Raw genomic sequence first — 16,990 nt, 5'->3', positions numbered from 1 at the left:
TGCGCACTCGATCAAACTTACCAGTTGGTCGCGAGTTGCGTTTGTCTTGTATGATTAGGTGTATTCATCGTACAACATATCTGATAGAGCACTTCCAGTTCTCATAAAGTAAGAAGAATATGAAAAAGGGGAGGAGATTACAGATTGGCAAGGGGATTGATTGGCCACAATCATCACGTCGATATGATTAGATACGTGGTTGTGTATATTTAAGGACACTCGAGAGGGGTATGGATCATTTCATAGGGCTTGGTTAGAATTTGGTTAGCTCGCACGTGCTTCCGAGTTGATCTGATTTAACGGAGGATGAGTGGGTGCTACGAACGACCCTTCAACTATCAGACCTGAGACGGTACATCGCTCTACGGAGTACATCCATCTAGGCATGGTGGCTCTATTAACTGGCCAATGATCATGCTACAAAGATGATGCTATGGCCCGATACTTACATCAGTACGTTCTCCGTTGCGTCTAGGGGATCAGAAAACCCCTTCTCGAGGGCTTCATTTAATTAAATCGTTCCGACTCATTAACTAATACTATATTTATAATCAGGATCATCGGCCAATCTTCCCGGGAATTGTACATAATCGTCAAAGTCGAGAATGCCGCATAATGTGACGGACAGAGAAGGCATTCCATCGCTCTCCTGCAGAAGAATCCGCGCATCATTTCTGGGCAAACCTCAACTCATTCTTTCCAAAGTCATGCACCGCGATAACATTCTTGTAGAAGGGCGCTCCCAAGATGTAAACCACGACGTATTTCATCCCCACCTTCTCTGCCGGCAACAAACTCGAGACGCAGACGCCCTCTCCAACCTCATAGATGAGATCTTCCGCAGCATGGTAGAAGGTTTGGTCCCCAATCGTCACACCGAATTCAGGCGCCTTCGCGTCACAATCGACCACGTACACCTTCAGCTTGTCATCCCAGACGCCTGGGGGCGAGAATTGCTTGTTCACGGGGTCCACGACTGCCTCAGGAAGGATAGAGAAGTCGTTTCCAGTGTCCACGAAGACTTGCCATGGGTTGCTATCGGTCTTGAGAGCAGCTGCCTCTTCTCCCGACGATCCATATTTCACACCCTGAACAGTGAAAGCCCAATAGGCCCTCTGTTGCTTTCCTGATGTGAATTCAGCCGGAACATCCCTCATTATTTCCACTGGAACAGCGCTGAAATCCGACTTAGGCTCCACCGGCGGCAGGTCACCCAGGGTGAGATAGCCTCCGAATGTGGCAGTGCTGTCCCGCGCGGTATGCGCCAGAGCAATGGTGAAGTACGGCTCCACCAGGCCTTTCTCAAGCATGGTGTTGAACACTGGGCTATACACCGCCCGGTTGTAGAAGTACGTGTTGTTGGGAACGGATGTGCCCGGGTGAGCCGATGTTATGCTGGGGTAGCCAAGACCCATGACCCCGTGGCTGATCCCTTCTCGACCCATCGGCTCAGAAACATCTGCGATTGCCAGTTTGGCGCGCACTGAGACGCCTGCAATTGTAATGTCTTCATAGGCCATGACACCGCTTGCACGACCGGCCCCATATTCAATGCCGAACACCTCGTTGGGAACCTGTTCGTAGCTCGACGAGCGGGTATACGTCTCTGGACCGTATTTACAGTCTGCCTGGGGGAGAGTCAGGTTGCTGGTGGCATTGACGCAGGTAAAGCCGTCTCCCATAATATAGAGGTCACTGCTTCCTGTATCGACCAGGAGCTTGAAGGTTTGGTTGTTGGAGCCAACAGTGACGTCGACATCGAAATTGTGTCCGCCCCCGGTTGCGAGGAGGGAGGCAGTGTGAGCTAAGGCATCAATAGAACGTTTGCGACGGTTCAAGGGGATAGTGAGAGCTGAGCTTAGAGTCAGGAAGTGGAGAAGTGATGATAGCTGAAGGAGCTTCATCTTGGCTGTAGGAGTAGAGACGGGAACGATGATTGTCTGTGGGATCGTCGACTGGGCGGTTCCAAGCTTGAATTTATAAACCTGGGCAGGTAGGCAGCGAATTGGTTGAGCTGGATGGACCAGATAACTCGAGCTGATCTTCTTTGTTGACCTCCAGTGGCGCTATCTCGGCCGTTATCCACACAGGGCTGATCCACAGTAGGGCTGGCTCAGCTGGCGCCAAGTTCCCGGGGTATTCTTAGAGGTTTGATTGCGGCTGCCTGTCTAACAAAGAGAAAGGTCAAAGTTGGGCAGTGCTCCAGAGATATAGACCAGGATTATCTGCCACACCGAATGGTATGATGCAAAGTTTGAGTGTCCCCAACCTCCCCTGCGAAGGGTTACAGCCAATCGTACCGTTGACCCCGTTAAATTACGTTGAGGCTGCAGGAGGTCATAGCAGGGACTTCAGCCCAAGATCTCTTCCAATGAGCAATTCACCTCGCTTCGCCCAACAACAGTAGCGAGCGCTATCGTGTCGTCGTCTGTATGAGGCTCTCTTCCAAGACTCCATGGCAACACCCGAGCTCAGGTTTCAGGGTCGGAACTGGTCGATCCCTGTTCATTAAGACTTACGGAGTAAACTCCACTGCATCCCAGTGGGGCACTCTGGGTACTATCCCCCAAAGACAATGGAGGAATCTAACGCGAGGGATTTTAGTTTGTCTGTTAGGGCTATCAATTTCCGAGCGACACGACCAATGGCAGAAGAATCCGAATGTTGGTCCGGTCACGTGGTCTCGGGCTACCTTTTTGGGACGCGAAGTCAGTGGATATGGTGTCAATTTTTCAATCAGTCTAGTCTAATACTACCACTACTTGGCCAGGTAGTATGTACAGAAGTACCCAGTTGCTCCTCCCGCAGCGATGCTCCGTTGGTTCCCGGAGTAAAAAACAAAAACCGCTCAAATTACAAGGATAGGAAGGACACTGCCACGAAATGAGCATGGTTCCAAGAAAGGGGGAGAAGAAAGAAACAAAGAAAAGCAGATTAAGGCTTAGAATGAAATCCCAATTGTTGGCTCGACTGACTCCGTCGACTCCTTTGACTGCATTCGCGCGGTGGGATCCAATAACACCGCATTTTGTTGGTCTGGTCGATAAGGAGCTTCGGTCTTGGCCACGAACATGGTATTTGTGGCCAGCCCATGGTGGAAGAAGCGGAATGCCTTCCGATATCTGGTCAGACGGCGCGTCCGATATGCGTGGTATTCGCCATCCTCGAGCATAGCGTAGAGATACCGGGGGTGCACCACGATGGCCTGCGCGCCCTTCTGCCCGAAACCGAAAGATGTCACAGAGAATGCCTTCAATCCCTTGGTTTGGATGCTACGGTTGGGATAGAGAATGTATTCGTTATCTTGCAGCTTCCCATCAACGTTGTCCAGGTTGCGGTTGCCAGGAATGAGGCCCGTGTCCAGCACTTGTAGGCCACCATTCAGCATCCATGCTCCTGCGGCACCCTTGGGATGACCCGTAAGATACTTCTGTGAGATAGCGTAGAGAGGATTCCCGGGTACACGGCCGAGGTGTCGCATTTGGGCTTCAAGCACTGCGGCTTCGTTCTTGTCGTTCATGACAGTGCTAGTGCCGTGTAGGGAAACGAAATCAAGATCATCTAGTAGGTGGTCAGTCCATGAAATCTAGACATTTACTGCGGAAAGGCAAGCATGACGAACCGATAGTCAGACCAAAAACGGCCAAAGAACCCCGAACGGGAGAAATAGCGGACTCATTCTTCCAGAACTCATTACCAAATGTGTTCAACGCTTCCTTGCGCTGGCGCTCGGCTTCGCCTTCGACGAAGCGCTTATGGTTCTGGAGCTCTTCCTGGAGTTCCTCTGGAACCTCTCCATCTTGGGTCATTTGCTCCTCAAGCATCTGTACCTCCAGGTCAACCGATTCATTGATTTGCTTCAACCGTGCCTCAAGACGGCGCTTGCGGTAACGAATATCCAGCAGTGGCGATGGGAATCGACTGTTGGGCTTCTCGCGCGCGTTCGTCAAGATGCCTTGTCCCGGTGCAGGCACCGACCGGCTTGTCTTGTCACTGGCAGTTCCCACCCAGGCAACAATACCATGAATCGGCAGGCCCAAGTCGAGGGCCAGGCGGGCCGAGGTGATAACCTGAACACCACTGCCCTGAGACTCGACGAAGCCGCTTCGGCTCTCTGCAGCGGGTCGCGACATCTCCTGCGGGAGCCTGCCCTTCTTGGCCTCTTCCTCGGGGTTGGTAGTGGCTTTCATATTGGCAAACTCCTCTGCTAATGCCTGCGTCATATCATCGTATCCACCGACAAGACAGATTTTAGCACGCCCAGTGACGATGGTTTCAAAACCAGTTTCCAAAGACTCAATCGAAGTGGCACAAGCACCAACCGACGTGCGGATGGGGCCAGCAGAGGAGATCAACAGCATATTGACCCAGGCAGCGGTGGTGTTTATAAAGGTTTCCTGGAGAATGTCCTTCTGTACATCCTTATCCAGATACCGATCCCGGAACATCTTCTTCAACGAGTGCACACCACCAAGACCTGAGCCAATGCAATTGCCGAACTCGGAGAGATGGATATACTGGTATAGCTCGTAGGGGTCGGTGATTCCCGAGGCCACAAGCGCCTCCATGGTGCTGACCAAGGTGAACAGGGTTCCACGGTCAACCTGGGCGACAATGTCTTCCGGTATGCCGTAGGCGCGTGCATCCCAGCCGGTAGGGACCTGCCCCGCAACCGCATGCTGGTACTGCAGAGCCTTGGGGATCATCAACACTACACCTTTTTTCAGGTTGACGACACACTGTTCTCCCTGGGGCGAGATATCAACCAGATTCTCCCCATGCTCGTTGATGAGCTGCTCCGCCACCTCAGGAGAGACTTCAAAGGGCGGTAGATCTTCCTCGAGCACGACCTCTTGTAGGAGCCGTCTCTTGCCTGGTGGTTCGCTAGGATCCAGGTCTGGCTCCACCAGTCGGATTCCGGTATGATTGAGGATATGCTCTTCATACCGAGCTTTGACGTCCATGTCCTGCACGGGCTTCTTTGTCTTGGCGTCCACCCAGCCGGTGAAGTGTTTCCCGTCCAGCGGGCCGTCATGGTGCTTGATGAGTCCCATGATCCATGCCATCTCAATACACCCTTCCAAGGACAAACGCCCAGTGGCCTCCATTTGCCAGCGAGTCCGAGAGTTGCCGTACGGGCCGACCTCTGAAAAGCCTGTGACCACCACAATGCGCTCCAAATCTGCCATGCCCATCAAGTTTGCTCGCAGGGGGTCGACTTCGGTCTTCGCATCGGGCAGAGCGGGGAATGAGAACCGAATATTCGCCAGGCGCGTTCGTGCTCCCTTCTCCGGGGTCGTTGGAGAACTGCACGTAGTGAGCTTCTGCTCAGCAGCTTGCTCCCGCGCGAGGACGGTGCGCATGGCACTTTTATCGACAATCTCGCGCCGAACCTTATCCAAAGTGGCTCTCAGATTCGGAATCGTGTTCAGACCGCCGGTCAGATCGGCATACAGTGGCTGTACGTTGCATTGGTTGGCAAGCTTCCGAGTCATAAGCACCAGGATATATGCCCCCATCTCGGCCGTGGAGAAGGTCTGCACTCCATGACGCTCAATTCCTGCCGCGACAATGTTGTTATCGGCCATCAAACCGGTGCCACGCGTCCAACCAATGACCGCACCGCAGATGGACAGGTACGTCGACCAGCTCTCCGAGTGCCATTTCTCAAACAAGGACTCGAGGGCAATCTTCGACTCGCCGTACAGACCATCGTTGCCAAATGCGCCGTGGTTGGGCGAAAGGGGCAGAATGACCTGAGTCGGCCGGGTGCGGTATCCCCGAAGCTGTTTCTGTCTCTTGATGGCTCCCAGCAAACGGAGGGTATTGGTGAGCATGATTCGGTGGGCGAGTTCGGATTTGGCATCAATGTTGTCAATCTCCCGGCCAGCCTCGGAGATCGCAGCGAATGGAACAACGTGGTCCAAATCCCAGCCCAGGCCAGTGCCTGACGTGTAGATGTACTCGACAAGTCCGTCGAGGTCATGCTGACTTCCTTGGTTAAACGGAGCGACAATCAGTTCGGATCCTCGCGAACCGTGTTCAACGTAGAGACGTTGGTAGAACCGAGTTGTGGCAGAGGAATAGCTGCTGGTGGTGACGACAACCTTGGCTCCACCACTCAGGAGGCCTTTCAAAATTTCAGCTCCAATGGACCCAATGCTCACTCCAGTCATGAGGACACACTTGTTGATGAATGTGATGCCGTCATTCCAGGATGATTGCACCTCGTCCAGATACAGTGCCGTCACAGAGCGGTCGGTCAGCCAGGTCGAGTGTCGCTGGGTTTTGATGTGAATCGATGCGATGACGGGTGATCCACCGCGAGGGACCTCGCGGTACTTGATATGACCATTCTCATCCACCGTAGTGCTAGGCCCCTTGATAAAGGCATCGTAGTTCGCGGCCAGCGGCTCGAATCGAGGCGCGCGAGGCTTCTCACAAAGGTCTACCAAGCGACGCATCACGGTTTTGGCCTCTGGGAAACGAGTGCCCCAGAGAGAGCACGGGCTGTTCGACAAATACTTGATCATTTGCAGTAGGCGAGGACTGGATCGGTTGGCGATAGCGTTGCTGTATTTAGGGAAATCGGCATTGCCAAAGTTCCCTCGCAGAATCCGGTGGAAAAGATGCAATGTATCTTGCAACACCCAGTTCCAGCTGGAGTTGTAGCGTCGCACCTTTGCAGCTGCCCATAATGGACGGATACCTGAGATAAAGACATCGCCCACCTCGGCGGTGATGAAGTCCAGCTGCTCCTGCAGCTTGACGGTCGCCAGTTGTGCCTTGAGCGCTTCTCGCGCATCGTGGCCTAGATCCTTTCCAAGCAGTCGTGCATATAGTTCCATCTGCGCCTTTCGGAGCCGTTCCTGATCTTTCTTCACCAGGCCGAGAGCCTTGCTGTCCACTGGAGCCGACACTGCCGCAGCCTCCGCGGCCGGCGCGGATGCAGACAAATTGAGGCCGTTGTCTGTGGCATACTGCTGCACTATCTGATCAAAGAATGTCTGTGCTTCTCCCGAACTTGCCAATCGAGAGGATGTCTGGGCTGTGCTTGCTCGCAAGAATACCGAGTCCTGACGTCCGGCCCCTAGACCCCATCTAGTCTGTAGATAATCACGAGCATCACCGCTAGAGAAACCAGCAGGAAGCTTTTGTGCAAAGACACGGGACACAATCCCTGTGGATACCTTACCCAGCTGTCCTGAGAAGGCAGCGCCGGATTGTAGAGTATTGCATAGTTCCTCTAATCCTAGCTCTTCCGCCCTCTCGGGAAGGGATCCGAACTCGGCGTCGAGGTCGCCCACGATCTCATTCTCCAAGGTCGATCGGCCTATATTTGGGTCATCAGCAGCTGTAGTGGGTATAATGGAAGGGTAAGAGGGAGAACTATACCGCTCACTAATAGCTTGATTGTTTTATCTGTTGCTACTTCAGCGTGGCTCTTTCTCAGCTTTTGTGCAATGATGGCGATAACAATATCCTTCGCCTGTACAGGAGCATCCGCAACCATCGCTACTTTGGCAACAGGGGCCGGCGCAGTATTGATCTGAGTTTCAGCCGGGGCTGGGGGTATAGTTTCCGCAGTCTTACTGGACGCCGACGGCCCCTGTGACAATAACGGGTGAGGCTTGACAGCTGGTCGGCTTGTCGCTGTTGATGAGCCCGAGATATACTGTATTTCGTCTGCATTCTGAGCGTAAGAGAGTAGCTTTCGTGTCATGTGTCGTGCGGCATCTTGGGATTTGTACTGTTGACCGACAGTCTTTCGGAGCATGCCGGTGAGGATATCTGCCGGGCCGATTTCGATGAACCGTTCGACATTCTGTTCTGTGATGAGTCCATCTTGGGTTTCAATCCTGTGTTAGAGAGTGTGATTAGTCGATCATTCTTAAAGGATACCAAGGCGAGGACTTACCATTGGACTGGCGACGCAAACTGATGCCTACAAGTGATTATTTCCTTGGTCAGATATCGCCATGATCGGTCGCGAGACATAAGAAGCAACACTCACGCCAACAGCTCAATCAAGAGCACATATGCAAGCTGCTGCTCGACTTCTGGCTGCATTGTGGCAGACATGGCAAAGTTGTTTGGGTATCAATGTCATTCACAGTGGGGTGACTTTGGTCGACCGGCTCCAGTACTTAAAAGAGACTCAACCACTAGGATCTATCATATTACGTGTGCATGGTGACCCTTTCCGAGGCCATAATACTCGGGATTCAGTGTAGTCCATGTCAGCAACAACCGAGAGCTTACTTCACACGTGGCGGAGTGTTTCGGGGCTGAGGCGAATCGTGAGAAAGGAAAAACCACCATATCTCACTCATGCAGCAGCAGCAGCGATCAATTGAATAAAGTTGAGTGATCCAGCTCCAAGGCGAACCGCGCTAGTGGCTCACACTGCATGCTTACCTCTATAGTCGAATAGCTTTAGGGCTTATGCTGACTGACAACTGCTGGCATCGGCCCCCAAGTCGCAGGATCCGCCCGACATTCTGAAACCCCCAGGTTTTGATGATCAGGAACGGTGATCTAAATTTATCTCTGTCCTTGTCAGAGGGTGGCTCTTGGACCCAGAATCATACAATGTAGATGACATTGCACGATGCGTTCACCTCACCACCGAGGTTGTGAGGCACCTCCTGCCTTGTGCTTCTGCTATCACCATGCCTTTTCGCCGGACTTATTTGGCCTGAATTGCCATCATGACCTTTTACGCCCGAGTCCATGAACTATCAATCATTCAGCCATCCACTTAGTATCGAATCGATCAATTACCATCATGCAGGCAGTCGCGCTGCTGAGACATGTGCCTCTCTTCGCCTATGTGACGGCTGTGCCCGTTGCATTGCTGGCCTACGTGAGCCCTTGCTTCCGGCCCTAACGAGGATAGGATCCTCACTGACGAGTTTGTCAGGTGCTTGCTATCTGCATCTACCGTATCTGGTTCCATCCCCTTGCGAAGTATCCGGGTCCTTTGCTGGCCAAAGTGACCAACCTCTATGGAGGGTACTATGCCTGGAAAGGGGACCTGCACATTGACATGATGCGCTGCCATGAGAAATATGGTAGCTATACTACCCTTCTGTTCTACCATGACGCAGCATTCTCTGACGGATGATACGACAGGAAACTATGTTCGATATGCACCAAATCGTGTGCTGTTCAATACCAATACCGGCCTGAAGGGTTTGTCTCTTTTCAAGCTCCGGATCACTGAAAAAAACCACTAACCGGATCATCGAACCTCTCAGAGATCTATGCATACAGCAAAAGCTTCCAGAAGTCGGCCGCCTATGGCGCCATGGTTCATCGCGCTCCCAACACACTCACCCTCATTGACAAAAAGCAACACGGTCGCAAGCGACGCATAATTGGGCAGGGCTTTGGAGATGCCGCCCTGCGTGGTTTTGAAGGGACCATCATGAGTCTTGTACGCAAGTTCTGCGACGAGCTGGCTAAGGATATCTCGGGCAGAAAAGCTGGTGAATGGTCTACTCCGCAGAATATGGGAAAATGGTGTATGTATCGTCCTTCCCACTCCTAGCGAAGGCCGAGATTTTGACGTTCCTCCCAGCAAACTATCTCACCTTCGACATCATGTCCGGAATCATTTTCGGTGAAAGCTTTGATCTCATTGGCAGTCCCAAAAACCGGGAGATCGTCAAGTGCATTGAGGATTCGAACGTGCGTACTGGAGTCCTATCCCAAGCTGGTGAATTATCCACACGCCGTCTCGACCGTTGGCTATTCCCTCAAGCGATTCAGGGCCGGAATGCGTTCATTCGCTTCGTCAATATTCTTCTCAAGAAGCGCATGTCCGCAAAGCCCTTGAAACGCCACGATGCGTTTTCATTCTTGCTGGATGCTGTCGATCCGGAGACGCAACAGGGATTTACACCTGCAGAGATTGGCGCTGAAAGTACCACCATGATTGTTGCCGGTAAGATTTTCTTCCATCTCCCCCATTTCTTCTTATTCCTTTGCCTAACACTACCAAGGATCCGACACATCCTCCACCGCCATCGCTTCGACCTTCTTCTACCTCTGCCGCAACCGGGAATGGTACGAAAAAGCCAAGGAGGAAGTTCGCGCCGCATTCCCGGGTCCCGACGACGTCGCCCTCGGGCCCGCCCTAAACAACTGCGTGATCTTGCGCGCATGTATCGACGAGAGTCTGCGTATGTCTCCACCCGCCAGTAGCTCCCTCTGGCGCGAAGTCCTTGACGATGGAGTTATCATCGACGGGCAGGTTGTCCCACGCGGCTACGACGTGGGTACCTGCATCTACGCCATCCAGCACAACCCAGACTACTACCCAGAGCCCTTTGAGTACCGTCCCGATCGCTGGCTCGACCCCGTGCCCGAAAAGGTGCAGCTCGCACGGTCGGCTTTCAGCCCCTTCTCCATTGGACCGCGGAGCTGTTTGGGGAAGGGATTGGCTTGGACGGAGCTGATGTTGACCATGGCTTATATGCTGTCGAAGTATGAGTTCCGTAGCGCCCCGGGTGAGGATGAGAAGGTTGGGGGTGGACATGTGGATATGGGTGCTGGAAGACAGCGTGAGGGTGAATATCAGCTGCGCGATCATGTCACGGCTGCGAAGGACGGTCCCATCGTGCAGGTTTCTTTCCGGTAGGGGGTTTCTGTTACTGTTGGGAGTGAGATTGGAGAATGTTACGACGTGTATGTATTTTTAAGAAGTATCTCGAGGGCCCTGGGAGGTGTCTGCTGAGAATGAAATTGGATATTTTGCGTTTTGGATCTGCATACTTGGGTAAATCTGTCTTCCAAGCACCTAGCAATCAAAGGAAGAAAAGAGGGAGATAAAGAAATTCAAATTGAAGACAGAAAAAAAAGAAGGAAAGAAAAAGGACAAATAAGGGAGAAAGGGAGAGAAGAAGAGAGAGAAAGAAAATAAAATACAAAATAAAAATAATAAACAAAAATAATCAATAGAAGAGAGAGAGAGGTGTCAATGAAAATGCAACGACGAAATAAAATCATCAAACTTATCTGAAGTTCCTTGTAAAACTACAACTGTCATTATTGTATTACTATTCCGTATCAGACCGAGAAAGGCGAGAGCAATTCAGACACCAGCCCCAGCCCTGTGTGAATCTCCAACCGGCAGCATACGTCGAAGAGCCTATATTCACGATGAGCATGACCTCTTCACCCTTATTCCGCATAGTTACACTTACATTCTAAGCGTGCTTTCACTTTTGGATACGGCATTCTGTCAATTTGTAGTGTGAAAATTAGAACCGCTAGACATTCCTCATATACGAACATATTTACATAATGATACAGAAAGAACCAGAAGAACCCACATCAGATGTGCCCTTAACCTCTTCACGCCATCCAAACTGATCCTCAGCCTCACCACGCTGGATCTTAGTGAGCGCGGCATAGAGCTGCTGACAGACCGGACCAGCAGACTTCTCCTCGGTGTAGACGAAATGGTCGTCGCGCGACTTCCGGGTAATGGATCGAATAGGAACCAGAGCGGCAGCAGTGCCGACGGCCATCACCTCTTTAAAGGTCGCGAGTTCCTCGTATTTGACCTACAAAGTACTGTCAGTCATGGACTCGATCGGAATGGAGCCAGGAGGTTCGTACCGAGCGATGCTCGACAGTCCATCCCAAGGACCGAGCAATCTGCATACAACTATCGGACGTCACACTCCCAATGATATTGTCACTCTTGGGGACCACCAACACGGGCTTATCCCCGTCCATTTTCGCCCCCAGAAATCCGGAGGTGGAAAACTCATCAATTTCGGAATGAGTGGCACTGTCCAGATGCAGGGTCATAGGGAATCCCTCCTTCTTGGCCTTTTCCGACCACTTCATGACGGGGGCATAATTGCCTCCGATCTTCGCGTGGCCAGTTCCGCGGGGTGCGGCCCGATCGAAGTCTTCGAGAACGACCGCGGGTAGGGGCGCAATGCCATGATAGGTGCTAAAAGGCTGTACATATACGCAGAAGGTAAATTCGGCAGGAGGGGTCAGTGCGAAATGGGCGGCGGAGCCCAAGAGCACAGGGCGCACATACAAGGCGGCGCCGCTCGCGTGAGGAGGGACCCACTCGGCGTTTCTCGCGACCGCCAGATTCACGCACTCGAGAAAGTGGTCCGTGGGCACAGCAGGAATGGACACCACCTCTGCCGAGTGTTGCATGCGCGCCGCATGGAATCGTGGCCGAAAGAGAAGGATCTGGTCAGTTGCCGATCGGTAGGCTAATTTACTCTATTATTAGATATTCAGGGCAGAATCCCGTGTGGGGATACCAAAGGCTCACCTTTCAATCCTTCATACACCTGTTGCCCATAGTTGAGGGCCGGGGCCAAACCATGAATGCGAAGATACGGATCCTCCACGAATTTGGGCGATGTCCACTCCCCAGTCGTAACGGAATAGGTCGACTCCACATGGCCATTGACTAGGATAGAAGAATGTGAGCGTTTTATTCCTGGTTTCTTCGTGCGGGTCCATAGTGGGATCCTCTCTTACCCAAATCCGTCACCGCGAGCCCTAACTTGGTCCAATCTATTCCGCAGCTATCGTTAGTCTCCATCCAACCTGTATACGCTCGAATGGGGTACGGACCAATATTCGCTGCTGGTGCGGGTGGGAAAGTCATGATGGTGAATGCTGATCTCGTCGGGATACGAGTTTCAAAGTTCTCTTCTTTTGTTTTGTTTTCTTTTCTTTTCTTTTCCCTTCCAGGGTTCCAGAGGATCGGTGATGTAACAGGTGATTATGACAGGTTCTGTGGATTACGAGGTTTATCTATGCACCGTCTATTCCTTTGTGGACTGATCGAAACCCGGCATTCTTGGGTCTTTCTCTCATCCTTCTTCTTTTCTCGTTGGATTGGCCCCCACAACATCCGGCATGAGGTTGCAGATGCACTGTGAGGGATGACGGGACCTGCAGACTCATCTTTAGCGTGATAGCTTATTATTATTTTTGTAATAGCTTATTCTTTTACCCTGTTTCAGCCTTTCGATCGGATGACCCTCGTCATAGATCTCACGCACAATGCGAGATCACCGTGTCTGTAACCGCCCCCAAGTAGGGCTGTGTGGTGTTCTCTTGTTACAGATGTCCATGCGATGGTGATCCAGTGCCCCAGTTTGCCGGCAAGATCAGGTTCGAGTACTCGGTGTTGCTGAGATGGTCGATCCCCCAGAGTAAAGAAGCTGTAAGCTCACCATCAGCAAGCTCACGCTCCTTAGACATTAAAGAAACAAGAGGACAAGTGTGACGGACCGAACGAACCATAGCCATATTGCCAGAATTTTATTAGCCTCAGTACATCCGGTGGTGTAGCGATACTCTGGAGCTAGCAAAAGAACCCTGCCATCTCAAATCATGCGGAATAGTCCCGCGTGGTCCATCTCCCAGAGTCCGTCTCCTGCACGAACTTCGACCGTCGGAATGATGATGAAAGGCCTGGATCCGGTGCTGGCACCTGGGGATCCCTTTGACCCCTGTCCCTGGCCTATCTCATATGCCGATAACGACCTCTGGTCCCAATATTCCAGCGGTCTATTCTCCGCCGACTCTGATGTCCTGCACCTCTCTCAAGCAGATTGGCAAAATGCCGACTTATCAGACAACGGCAGTTGGTCTGCGACCAACTCCCTCGGCGATTTGCCCATGACCATGTCGGATCCCCCGTTCGGCCAACCTCCTCTATGGACACCCAGCAGTGTAAGTCTCTGACTATCTCTCTTTCGTCTATCTTGCTTCTTCTTCCCTCGTGCGGCCCAAGACGTATGGCTTCGATCCCCAGACCGACATGAACTAACCTCCTTGATAGGATCCATGTCTCTTTCCCAGCATAATACCCTCGGGCGACCTCTCTAGCGAGAATGTATCAGACATCCACCACCAACCCCGTGATGGCATTCCCACGCCGCCTCCCTCGCAGCCGCAGTCGAATCCAAGAACACCTCAGGAACCCAGCCACGGCACCGAGCGCGTGGTTTCCTTGCTGCTCCTTCAACGCGGGGTCAACGTGAACGTCCAGGACTCACGCGGCCAAACCCCACTGCACATCGCCGCCCAGTGCGGGCATCTGGGCGTAGTGCGATTGCTCCTCACAACCGAACACATCGACGTCAATGCTCGCGACCACCATGGGTCGACACCACTACATGTCGCCAGCGAAAAGGGGCATGTGGAAGTGGTACAGTTGCTAGTGGCCCATGGGGCGCGCTTAGATGCCCGGTCGGGTCGGACCGGATAAGCGGAAACCGGGTCGAATCCTGGTCTATATCTGCTTCGACTGCATATCCCGGCGTTTTCTGGTGTTACGGACATCCATGGTTTCAAAGAAGCGATTTTCCTTTCAGTCGTTCCTTGCCTTTTCTTTTGTCAGATTTCCTTTGTCTTCTTTATTTTTCTCAGTTTTGATTCGGTCTTTTCTCTATATCCCGTGGCGTTTCTTTTTCTGCATGACTTGACGACTCTTCTCCCGCGGGAAGAGAAAGAAGTCGACTCGGGGAAAATTCGGTGTTTGTTTCATGATACGCGTCTTGTTTCACGCGGTTTCAAGGTGTTGTTGATGTTTTCACAGCGCAAGCATACCTATATCCTGTCCGATAGACATTTAAATTGCTTAATTTCCATTTTTTAGACCTTTTTTATTTTATTTTCTTTCTTCTTTTTTTTTTTTTTTTTTTTTTGTTGTGAGATAGATGCTGGTGTGGGTAATGTATGGTCTTTTCTACCGCTGGGCTTTACGTCGTATATACATACAATACGCCCTCAGGGTAAGAGAACATTATGAAAGATAAAATAGAGTCGAGAGGAGATTAAACATGGATTAGAGTATACAAGAGAATGAGCAATAAAAGATCTCATAAAATTAATACGTCTTACCTCCCTTCTACTCGATGGCTACTCTACATTGGTGTGGTGATTGGTGACGCGCCGCGTCGGAGAGTTCCCGTCCCTATACAAGTGCTAATCTTTGAATGAGCTTGTCTTTAATTTTCATTTCAACCTGGTCATTTTGAGAGAGAGTTTCGGATTATCGAATTATTAGCTCTGGTCAGCCCTTTGATGCCTTGGGTTGTGCGTAGTGATGGTGACTTCAAGTTAAACATAACCGTGGTGTAGAGAGATATATTGTGGAGTGCATCTAAGTATGGCACAGCGTTCACGTAGGCGTAGGCGATAAACAGCTTAATTCTTGGAGTAATTGCGTCTCGCGTCCATATTTGGTAGCCCAACTAATAGTCCACTCGCCACAGTCTACCAAACCTCTTTATTTCAGTCCTTGAAGGTCAACGTTGCTGTCTTTACAGAGTAAACAGTCTTCCTCTCTGTTCATCGGGGAGAGATGGTGGAGTGAAATGGATGGCTTCTATTGGTCAAACTAGTCCATAATCTATACCACTATAGGCTAAACCCGGCCATAACCGAGGGCAGTAACGCATTCAACCAATTAAAACACTACACAGAACAAGCCTTTTCCTCAAGCGACTTAGCGGGGTTTCCAGAAAGCGCCAAGAGGGGTTCAACTTGGGTTCAACCCCGTCAAAAGAGCTTAACATCGGAGACCGTGACGGTGAAGCTCATACGGAGGGAAAGAAAGCGGTCAGTTATTTTGCCTGGCAGTATATGTACCTGTCTACAGTTGAATGTTTGACTCCTGGAGATCACACACAACCCCGCTGCCATAAAATGGGAACATCGTGATTCGGACTCTGCGAACGATAAAATCACTATGTATAATCGATAGATCATCTGCTTATTGACCTGACACAGGTATCCTTAGCGAGATTCAACTACGACGGTCGGAATTGTACAGCTCCCCACGGTCGCATGGTCCATTCTCCGTATGCACTGTTCCGTAAACCCGTTCATTTACACCGACAACCTCATCGCAAGCGCGCAACTCTCTACGGATGTGGCTCGAATCCGTTTCGACGGCTGGTTTAAAGGAAAGAATGTGTCGGGAGGACAATCGTGAGGTTCTCGACGACGCGTATGATGCGCGTTGCGGACCACTGATTTGAAATGGGGAAGATGGCATGGCTCAAACCATTTTCGGGATGAAGAATAATATTTGCAATGACTTTGGCACGGCCAATGCACGACCGCATGGTTGACACCGACGGCGAGAGGCCGTCTCAGAGCTATCACTGTCGGCAGGAAGTCTGTGCGAAAGGCGAATTCAATAGCCTTTGACGTGATTTGAAGCTCCACACATGACCCAGGCGATGTGGGCTATCTTCAGAGACGGCGGAGGACCCATCGCAAAGGATCGGCCTTTCGTCTATATATAACCTTTCTACTCCATAATACTGCATTGAATTATACTCGACTGGGGTCCCGCCCCCCTTCGGCATTTAGCTTCTATTTAGATCACCTTACACCAACCACCGGCAGAAGTCCGATCTGTCTCAAAATAGCAGTCATGGAATCAAATTTCGAACAGGCGTGGATTCCATTGGGCAATCGTGTCCTCGCCCCCAACTGCAACATAGTAAGATGGTATTCATGAGTCGCACTAAACTGATGTAGGGAATGTTGGTCTTCAAGCGTCAAGCTAATGCAACGAAGGTGCTCAGCCGCGACATTCCCTCTTAAAACTTGAAACTCTAGCGGCGGAGAAATGGGGGCGGTGACCTACGGGTCCTTCTGCAGGCATCGTTATCACACTAGCCCCAGAAAATGATAAGTTTAGATTCTCGAGTAAGACGACTCCCAAGGTGTCTTTGGACCAACATTCTTGACTTGCGCATGGATCTTGCATATGTCACGAGAGATGGGATCTTGTAATTGGATTTCCTTTCTTTTCTCATGTGGAGCTTATTCTACATATTTCTTCCGGGGCGGAGGACTTGGTTCAGAATGACTTGCTAATTACCGGAACTTGACCTGCCAGAAACGGACAGTTCTCACCTCATGGCGATGAGGCTTTGAGATTAACCCGAGCTAACTCCTCTTCTCTATGTCATTG

At 51.3% G+C, this 16,990-nt stretch overlaps 3 protein-coding genes across 3 annotated transcripts; 1 reads left to right on the top strand and 2 right to left on the bottom strand.

Moving 5' to 3' along the window:
- Positions 1-668: 668 nt before the first annotated feature.
- AO090011000046 (uncharacterized protein) lies at positions 669-8,070 on the bottom strand (the record flags this gene model as incomplete). The annotated part of the gene is made up of 6 exons (XM_023232753.1): positions 669-1,176; positions 2,976-3,561; positions 3,623-7,333; positions 7,396-7,859; positions 7,919-7,945; positions 8,015-8,070. 6 exons carry the CDS (start codon positions 8,068-8,070, stop codon positions 669-671), a joined length of 5,352 nt encoding a protein of 1,783 aa, XP_023093328.1.
- A 718-nt stretch (positions 8,071-8,788) lies between these two features.
- Positions 8,789-10,645, top strand: AO090011000045 (cytochrome P450; the record flags this gene model as incomplete). The annotated part of the gene is made up of 6 exons (XM_001825688.1): positions 8,789-8,866; positions 8,924-9,074; positions 9,136-9,195; positions 9,261-9,527; positions 9,584-9,949; positions 10,008-10,645. 6 exons carry the CDS (start codon positions 8,789-8,791, stop codon positions 10,643-10,645), a joined length of 1,560 nt encoding a protein of 519 aa, XP_001825740.1.
- Positions 10,646-11,303: 658 nt separating this feature from the next.
- Positions 11,304-12,652, bottom strand: AO090011000044 (uncharacterized protein; the record flags this gene model as incomplete). Its single annotated transcript, XM_023232752.1, has 4 exons — positions 11,304-11,573; positions 11,629-12,248; positions 12,311-12,451; positions 12,523-12,652. The coding sequence occupies 4 exons, from the start codon at positions 12,650-12,652 to the stop codon at positions 11,304-11,306; spliced, it is 1,161 nt and encodes a 386-aa protein (XP_023093327.1).
- Between the last annotated feature and the right edge of the window lie 4,338 nt (positions 12,653-16,990).

Source organism: Aspergillus oryzae, chromosome 7 (assembly GCF_000184455.2).
Source record: "Aspergillus oryzae RIB40 DNA, chromosome 7".
Lineage (NCBI taxonomy): Eukaryota > Fungi > Ascomycota > Eurotiomycetes > Eurotiales > Aspergillaceae > Aspergillus > Aspergillus oryzae.
The sequence above is the reverse complement of the archived record's forward strand: the minus strand, read 5'-3'. Positions and strand labels throughout refer to the sequence as shown.